This window comes from Ictidomys tridecemlineatus, chromosome 4, assembly GCF_052094955.1.
Source record: "Ictidomys tridecemlineatus isolate mIctTri1 chromosome 4, mIctTri1.hap1, whole genome shotgun sequence".
Taxonomy (NCBI): Eukaryota; Metazoa; Chordata; class Mammalia; order Rodentia; family Sciuridae; genus Ictidomys; species Ictidomys tridecemlineatus.
Genome location: NC_135480.1, coordinates 19204129 through 19213507, shown reverse-complemented (window position 1 = coordinate 19213507; position 9379 = coordinate 19204129). Strand labels below are relative to the sequence as shown.

At 38.1% G+C, this 9379-nt stretch overlaps 1 protein-coding gene across 2 annotated transcripts in view; it reads right to left on the bottom strand.

Moving 5' to 3' along the window:
* Positions 1-451: 451 nt before the first annotated feature.
* Positions 452-9379, bottom strand: part of Fnbp4 (formin binding protein 4) — a 41729-nt gene continuing 32801 nt past the window's right edge. For both annotated transcript variants that reach the window (XM_040284341.2, XM_005329962.5), the window contains 4 exons: positions 9195-9339; positions 8515-8864; positions 1887-2044; positions 452-1494 (listed from right to left, as the gene is read on the bottom strand). In XM_040284341.2, the coding sequence (XP_040140275.2) occupies positions 1404-1494; positions 1887-2044; positions 8515-8864; positions 9195-9339 (744 nt within the window). In that variant the 3' untranslated portion in view covers positions 452-1403. The remainder of the gene's footprint in view (positions 1495-1886; positions 2045-8514; positions 8865-9194; positions 9340-9379) is intronic.

Sequence of the window (9379 nt, the reverse complement as noted above, 5' to 3'; positions counted from 1 at the left end):
AATCCAACACTCTATCACACATGACTGGGTAAAAATTTTAATTATATGCATAGTAATATACTGGAATAAACTTCAAACTACTATTCTTTGGTTAACTTTATAGGAATATAACCATAAGTATATATTATATACTTTTGTAATCAGTTATGTATTACTTAATGTAAAAAAGCAATAAAGCACCTTTTTCATTTTTGGTCAAAACTTCATCCACATTACATTGTTTCCAGGACTGAGACCTCACAGCACTATTTGGTGTTAGAGGCCTTTTTCTAACCCTGTCCACCATCCTCAAGATCCTGCTACTCTTTTTCCTGAAAGTCATTCAACATTTTTACATGCCTTGCACCATATCTGACTCTGATTAGGAAAAAACACTTAGGAACTGATGTAAAATTAAATTCTGGTTACATAATTATGGAATGACAGTCTTAGAAGAGCAAAAGATAACCAATCACAAGTATAAAAAGAGCTTTATTAGTGCATATTTACAAATTTACAAGGTCAGAAACTGGAGAAATACAAACAGCTTTAAAACACAATTTGCCTTTTCTTCAGTTTAAAGTGACTTTACCTGATTGTGACACAATAGAAAATACAGAACAGTAAACTGCTTTTTAAATACTGGAATTTTATGGAGAATACATTCACACATAGAAGGGAGGTGGATTTTGGAACACGGTAAGATCATGGAGACGCATTAACACAAAGTGGCTTTGTGAAACTTACTGCCACATACTTTGGGGGAAATTTCTGAAAATCAAGGATATAAACACCGGCTGCTATTGCTGCCTGCATTAAAATTTAAATATGTCACCTAGAGTGTAAGATGACTATCAATTCTAGGATTTGTGAGAAAGGACTACTCTTTATATAAAGAGTGTGGCCACTAGCACAAGGTATATCACTCTACAGATCTCAACACTTCAGGGGTGGCAGCCTGGAGGAAGAGTTCAGAAAGAGCTCCTAATGATTGCAGTCAAGCAAGGTAGAACACAGAGCTTCCTTCTTAATTGCACTTGTTCTTGAGTAGAAATCAGAGAATGTGCCACATTAGGAATGAAAGAAGCCTCTATTAGGCAGGAAAATCCTTCACTTTGTCAGCAAGCCCTCTACAGGAGCCATACTCATGAGCCACATGTTCTTCAAGATTGATCGACTGATACCTAACATGCTAAATTTGCCAGTGTGAGAATAAAGGTAGTCAGGTCAAAGCAATTCCAACTGCCTCACCCTTCAGCAAAACAGAAAAATTACATTTCACAAATGGACAACTTTGTACATGTATGCTCTTGCCCAGGAAATGCATATGCTCACCCCCATTACATTTATAGTTTATTTGACAATAGTAAAACTGGCTAAGACTCTGAACTGAACACAAAACAATTAAAATTTTTTTTTTTCAACTATGTGTTTGGAGCCATTTTCCTTCTCTTTAGTCTTGCTCTCCAATCCTCAGGAAGGGCTTCAAAATTAGCATTTCTCTCTGCCATGCCACTGTGAAAACAACACACATATTACTTCACTGGAAAGAAAAAGAACAAAACTGTTCAAATAAAACAAAAACATCTAATTTAAACTAAAAACCTGAACATCAGGAAGTTTAGAGTTTCTCAGCAAGACAGTACATTCTCCTTTGAGGTCTATGATTTCAAGAATATGACTGTTCTAAGATAAGACCAACACCATTACTCCCACAACCCATGTGCCCCCAATTTTTTTTTTTTTTTTTTAGAATTTTAATATTTATTTTTTAGTATTTGGCGGACACAACATCTTTGTTTGTATGTGGTGCTGAGGATTGAACCCGGGCCGCACGTATGCCAGGCGAGCGCGCTACCGCGCTCACATCCCCAGCCCCAACTAAATTTTTTTTGGTTTGTTTTTACCTAACCAGCTGCTGCTGTTTCCACTCTTCAATTCGCTTCTGTGCAGTTGATTCCCGATCCTCTTCACTGGAACTTGAGTTCTCTTCTTCATCTAATTCACGCTGGATACTCTGCCACTTCTTTACTAAAGATGGCATTTTGGTTTTACTTTTCTTTGCCTGTAATAAATGTTAAAGATCAGAAGGAATATAATCCATAAAATAAGGAAATAGGACCTCTACAAGGAGATCAAGATCTTTCCCTGATTCTAATGAATAAGTGGACTTCATAGGTATGATATATTTTTTTGGTACTGGGGATTGAAGTCAGGGGCACTCAACCACTGAGCCACATTCCTAGCCCTTTTTATATTTTATTTAGAGACAAGGTCTCACTGTGTTGCTTAGGGCCTCACCATTGCTGAGCCTGGCTTTGAACCTGCAATCCTCCTGTCTTAGCCATTCAAGTTGCTGGAAAAACAGGCATGAACCATTGCGCCCAGCAAGGTATGATATTTTATTAAAGCATGGCAGAAATGTTTCCCTTACCATTCCTATTCTATATCCTGGCCCCCTCCTGAGGTGGGGACAGAACCCAGGGCCCCATGCTAATAAGTGCTCTCTTGTGCTATGGGTGCATGCCTGCAATCCAGCAACTTGAAAAGCTGAGGCCTTAGGCAACTTTGCAAAAACTTGTCTAAAAAATAAAAAGGGCTGGGAATGTAGCTTAGTGGTAATGCACTCATGGATTCAGTCCCCAGTATATGTGTGTGTGTGTGTGTGTGTGTGTGTGTGTGTGTGTGTGTCTGTATGTGTGTATAAAGTGCTCTACCACTGAGCTACACCCCCAGTCTGTTTAATAGGTATCAACTGGTTTTGTTGATCTTTTCAGAAAAGCTGGATCTTTATTTTTCAGCTCTATTGTTTATCACTTAAAATGAACACTGAGAAGACAAGAACAACAATTTTGAATTTTACAGAATTGGAAGGTTAAAGTCAGGGAAACACAGCTCAATGAGTACTTGCCTCTTGCCTAGTATATTCAAGGCGCTGGGTGGGACCCCCAGCTTGGTGGTGGGGGGAAGCTATGACATTAAAGTATTAATGATAAATTACTTCCAAAATATGGTATTATAATGTTTTTCTTTTGGCTTACCTTCATTTACTAAAAATTTTCATAATAAAACACGTACTTGGCAAAGTAGAAATAAATATTCAAAATGGTCTGTTCTTTCATTATTATTTTGTGGTATTGGGAATTGATGCACAAGGACCTGGGTTCAATCCCCAGCATCACCAAAAAAAAAAAAAAAAAAAGAGAGAGAGAGAGAGAGAGAGAGAGGGGGAATTAAACCCAAGGTCTCACACATGCTAGGCAAGTGCTTCATCACTGAACCATATTCTCAAGCCACTGGCTTGCTCTTACATTCAGGCTTATGATCATTGTCACACTAGCACAGAAGCCACTGCCTTCTGAGAGCAGCACCTTCCAAAGATCACATCTGTCCTCTTACACTGCTTATTTTTCTTGATGGTTTCATTTAAAATATCTACTAGGTTTTATTTATTTATTTATAAATCGATTACATGAATAAAGTCTCCACAAATGTGAAAGAATAAGCTTAATATTTTCAGTCTTTTTATATTTATGTGGTTTTTCTGCTCCATGCCCTACTTTTTTCGGGGGGAACCAAGGATTGAACTTAGGGGCACTTGGTCACTGAGCCACATCCCTGACTTTATTTTGTATTTTATTTAGAAACAAGGTCTCACTGAGTTGCTTATGCCTCAATTTTGCTGAGGCTGGCTTTGAACTCGTGACCCTTCTGTCTCAGCCTCCTGAGCCACTGGGATTACAGGCGTGAGCCACCACGCCTGGCCTTCACACCCTGCTTTGACTGTCATTGATAGTTCCTATTTTCTGGAAAAAGGAGTGCACATCTATTGTGCTCAGCCTTTAGCTCCCTCTACATACATTCTCACATTCCATTCTGTCACTTCATCTATGGCACAAACCATCCTACTACAAACATCCTTCCAACAAGCTCAAACACGGTTCATTCTGGGAAAGCATGAAGCTAACCAAATAAAAAGTAAGATGGATTAATAATGATCTCAAGAAGCTCATGGGATTAAAATCTCTCAACCTCTGCAAACCTAATTTAAAAACCACAGACCTAAGTATAATCCTAGTGTTTCACTTTGAATTCTATAGAATTCAATAAATTTCTAGTATATTTGATTTCATCTGTCATGGGAAAATAAATTTTAGAAGTCATGTATGCCCTATTACACTTGAAACTTTGGGTCCAAAGAGTTGCAGTGGCTATTTGAGTACACTTTAAATAGGAGAACATGACAGTCAGAAAAACAAAGAGTAAATGGTCAGAACTCCTTTGTTCTTCTTTATTTTTTCTTTTGTGGTATTAGAGACTGAAGTAGGGCCTCACACATGGTAGGCAAGTGCTCTACAACTAAGCTACATTGCTGGCCCTTTTTGAGAAAGGGTCTCATTAAGTTGCCCAGACTGGCCTCAAACTTGCAATCCCCCTCCTGCCTCAGACTCCCAAGTAGCTGGGATTACTGGCACATGCGACCATATCTGTTCTTTAAACTAATTTCCTATTAAGCTGCCCATAAAACTCTTTAGGAAAGACTGAGATGTTAAGAATATAGAAAAACTGCCTGTCAACAAGGAGATAGGTCATTATTTATTTTTAGATATCAGGTATATAAAAATGAAGTACTATCTTAACATTCTAGAATTTTACAGAATTATAAGACAGTGAAAACAAGACTGGTTAAAAATATTACTTGTTGAATAAACGGAGGAAAAGTAAGCTATCTCTACTGGAGGATTGGGAGAGTCCTCAGAAGACTTCATAAAGGAAGTAATTCCTAACATTTGATTGTGTAAAAAATGAACTGTAGTGGAACTGGTGGACAAAGGCATGGAAAGTGGTAAATGATATGGTGGCTCAGGAGAATACGTTATAGATTAGCATAGCAGATGAGATAGCAATTTGTTTACAACACTGTTTTAATTTTTTAAAAATATTTTTTTTAGTTGTCAATGGACCTTTATTTATTGACACTCGGTACTGAGAATCAAACCCAGTGGCTCACACATGTGAGGCAAGTGCTCTGCCACTGAGTTATAACCCTAGCCCTCATTCTTGAGTTTTATAACATTTACTTTACTTCCAGATAATTTCTGGAGCCATGTCAACAACTACAGAATGACTAGAATAGCATTGTAGGAACTCTGGAAATCAGTCAAAGATCTGCAACAGCCACTGAAAACTGAATTTAAAAAATGCCACACTCAAAATGATAAGGAAACTTTGAGACACTTTTCTTGCCTCAGTTGCATTCCCTCCCCAGTGTGGCTGGGAGGAAGTGGAAATCTCCCAGTTCCCTCCCTTATGAATAAAGGAAAAGAATGGATGTGCTTGCAATCTTCTAGCCTGTCTGTGGCTGCCTGAGGGACTGATCTTTGTACTGCCTGCATTGGACTTCAGATGGAGGCCAAGATAGGTAGTGACGGACACTGTGAAAACTGGAGAGGGGCTAATAAACTGGCAAATGCCCAAGTTTAAAATGGTCTCTAGGGCTGGGGATGTGGCTCAAGTGGTAGCTCGCTCGCCTAGTGTGCGTGTGGCCCGGGTTCGATCCTCAGCACCACATACAAACGAAGATGTTGTATCCGCCGAGAACTAAGAAAAAATAAATAAGTGTTAAAATTCTCTCTGTCCCCCTCTCTCTCACACTCTCTCTTTAAAAAAAATAAAAAATAAAAAATAAAATGGTCTCTAGGTGACATTATTCAATAGTAGAAAATCCTAAAGAATTCACACACACACAAATACACAAATACTACTAGAACTAACAAATTTGGCAAAGTCACAGTGTTTAAGATCAATACACAAAAATCACTTCTGTGTCTACATACTAGCAAAAAGGAATCTGAAATCCTGGTGATACTGTCCAAAAGAATGAAATAACTAGGATAAATGAAACCAAGAAAGCAAAAAACATGTATTCTGAAAACTACAAAACACTGCTGAAAAAAATGAGGAGGCCTAAATACATGGAAAGGAATCCTATGTTCACATGTCAGGAAGTTGACGAACAATATACCAATTATGTGTGCAATCCCTACCAAAATTCCAATGGCCTTAAAACTTGTAGTGGCTTTTTTAAGGCTTTATTAAGAAATTTTTTTTAAGTTGTAGGTGGACACAATATACTTTTATTTAGTTCATTAATTTATTTTTATGTGGTGCTGAAGATTGAACCCAGTGTCTCACATGTTGTCAGGCAAGCACTCTACCACTTAGCTACTTCCCTGGACTCTCTTATGGCATTTTAATGCAGCAATGAAAAAAGTGATTCTCAAACTGTATGGAATTGTAAGGTGTCCCAAATAGCTAATATTGACTCATACTTTCCAAAACAAAGCTATATGGTCAGCTGATTTCCAGCAATAGTGCCAAAAATATTCAATGGAGGTAGTTATAGTCTCTTTGACAATCGGTGCTAGACAACTGATTATACACATGCAAAATGAAGCCGGAATTTTACTTTGTATCTTAAAAAAAAAAACAAAACAAAGTTGGGTGTGGTGGCTTGGGAGGCAGAGATAGGAGAATCCCTAGTTCAAAGCCAGCCTCAGCAATGGGGAGGCACTAAGCAACTCCATGAGACCCTGTCTCTTAAATAAAATACAAAAAATAAGGCTGAGGATGTGGTTCAATGGTCAAGTGTCCTTGAGTTCAATCCACAGTATGTATGTGTGTGTGTGTGTGTGTGTGTGTGTATGTGTGTATGTATGTGTGTGTGTATGTATGTGTGTGTGTGTGTGTGTGTGTGTGTGTGTATATATATATATATATAAAAAAAACCCACCACCAACAACAACAACTAAAAAACAGAAACCCTCCAAATCTATGGTCAATTATAAATTCTAAAACCATAACTCTTTTAACCTTTTAAAATTTTCTTTTGAGACAGGGTCTTCCTACTAAATTACCCAGGCTAGCCCTGAACTTGTAGTCCTCCTGCTTCAGCTTCCCAAATACTTGGGGTTATAGACATATACCAATGTACCAGGTTATAGAACACTTAAAACAGGAAAAAATCTCCATGACCTCATATTTAGCAATGGATTCTAGACATGACAACAAAGACATAATTCAGGCTGGGTACAGTGGCACATGCCTGTAATCCCAGTGGCTTGGGAGGCTGAGATAGGAGGACCATGAGTTCAAAGTCAGCCTCAGCAATGGCAAGGCGCTTAGCAACTCAGTGAGACCCTGGTGCTAAATAAAATGCAAAATAGGGCTAGGGGTGTGGCTCAGTGGTTAAGTGCCCTGGTTAAATTCAATCCCGGGTACAAAAAAGAAAAAGAAAAAAAAAAAAAGAAGAAACTGAGAAAATGAACTCCATTTAAGAATTTGCTCTTCACTGTAGCTAAGTGGCACGGTGCTTGCATGATACATTGGGTTCAATCCTCAGAACCACATAAAAATAAACAAATAAAATAAAGGCATTCTGTCTACAACTACAAAAAAAATAATTTGCTCTTCAAAAGATCATTAAGCCAGGTGTGGTGGCGCATACCTGTAATTAGCCACTTATGAGGCTGAGGCAGAAGGATCTTGAGTTCAAAGCCAGCCTCAGTAACTTATCAAGGCCCCAAGCCAGTTAGTGAGACTCTGGTCTCAAAATAAAAAATAAAAAAGGCTGGGGATGTAGCACAGTGGTAGAGCACTCCTGTGTTCAGTCCCTAGAACCAAAAATGATAAAAGGACAAAGGTTCCAAAGAATCATTTCTTCAAAGAAAATAAACAAATGGTCAATAATAACCTAATCTGGGCACAGTGGTACATGCCTGTAATCCCAATGGCTCGGGACACTGAGGCAGGAGGATTTTGAGTTCAAAGCCAACCTCTAAAACTTAGTGAGGTACTTAGCAACTCAGCAAGACCCTATCTCTAATGAAATATTAAAAATGAGCTGGGGATGTGGCTCAATGTTCAAGCATCCTTGGTTTCAATCCTCATTACCAATAGTAATAATAATGACAACAGCCTGAAAAAATATGCAACATCATTAGTCACTAGAGAAATGGAAATCAAACTATGATAAAATACCACTTCATATCTACTAGGATGGACATTATCACTCAAAAGATAGAAACAATCCAAATGTCCATTAAGTAATAAATGGGTAATTGTGGTATATATGCACAATGGAATTATTAATTTAGTCACAAGAAGGAATGAAGCACTGATACATGCTATGTACATGAATCTTGAAATCATGATGCTAAACAAAGAAAGTCAGACACAAAAAGTCACAAACTGCATGGCTCTATTTACAAGAACTATTCAGAATGATAAATCCACTGACAGAAAGCAGATTGGTGGTTCTCATGGGAAGCAGAAGGGAATAAAGGGGAAAAATTGCCTAATGGGTAGAGATGAGGTAGTTTTTTGGGGAAATTAAAATATTTTGTAACTAAATAGAGATGGTGGTTGCAAAACATTGTGCATGTATTAAATGCTAAAGCACTGTTAATTTTATGCTACATGAATATCATCTTAATAAAAGTGTTTTGAAATAAAAAGAAATTTTTTGGTATTCACCTTTTCTTTCTTTCCTTTTTTTGTCTTTTCTGGTGGTGGCATTTTGGGAGCTGGTGGTGGTGGTGGTGTAGGTGGAGGAGGAGGAGGTGGAGGTGGTGGTGGTTCTATAATGGCAGTGGCTGGCACAGCACCTCGGGCCTGAACTGGCTGTAAAGAGGCAGAAGTCACTCCAATAGGGACAGAACATTCAGCATAACTCATAATTGTAGATGCTGCTGCAAGTCCAAGGTAATTTGACTGGAGGCTCATTCCTCTGGCCTGATGACCCATTCCTGCTGCTGGATGGCTAACTGATATTGCCTGGTGTCCAATCCCAGTAGCCTGGTGTCCAATCCCTGTTGTCTGGTGACCTAACACAGAAAAAAAAAATACTATTTGATAAATCTTTCCCTTAAAAAATAGCCATATTTGCTGGTAGCAAAATAGTAATTTCTAAATATCTTAAAATTAAAGTACTTAAACATATAAATCACTGATGTATGAAAATGCACACACACAAAAAACAATCTGGAAGGCTACACCAAACCATTTCAATGGTGCCTTTTAGGAACTAGAAGAAATACATATAAGCAGTCTTTGCTATCCAAAAAGTCTTTACTGTTTCTTCAAGTTATGGTATCTAATACTGGAAACAAAGAAACACTACACTGAGAAAAATGCACTTTAATCATGATGCTTACCTGTAGCTATAGCTGCCTGGCTGTAGAGAACAGGAGAACTACCAATAGTAGCAGATCTCTGAACTACTGCAGTACTAATTTCTGTAGCTTTTCTCTTTATTGCTTTAGTGGAAGGAGAACTAGAGATGGTAGCATCAACTGAACTCTGAAACACAAATATTCTGGTCAGTGATAGGTGGCCATGG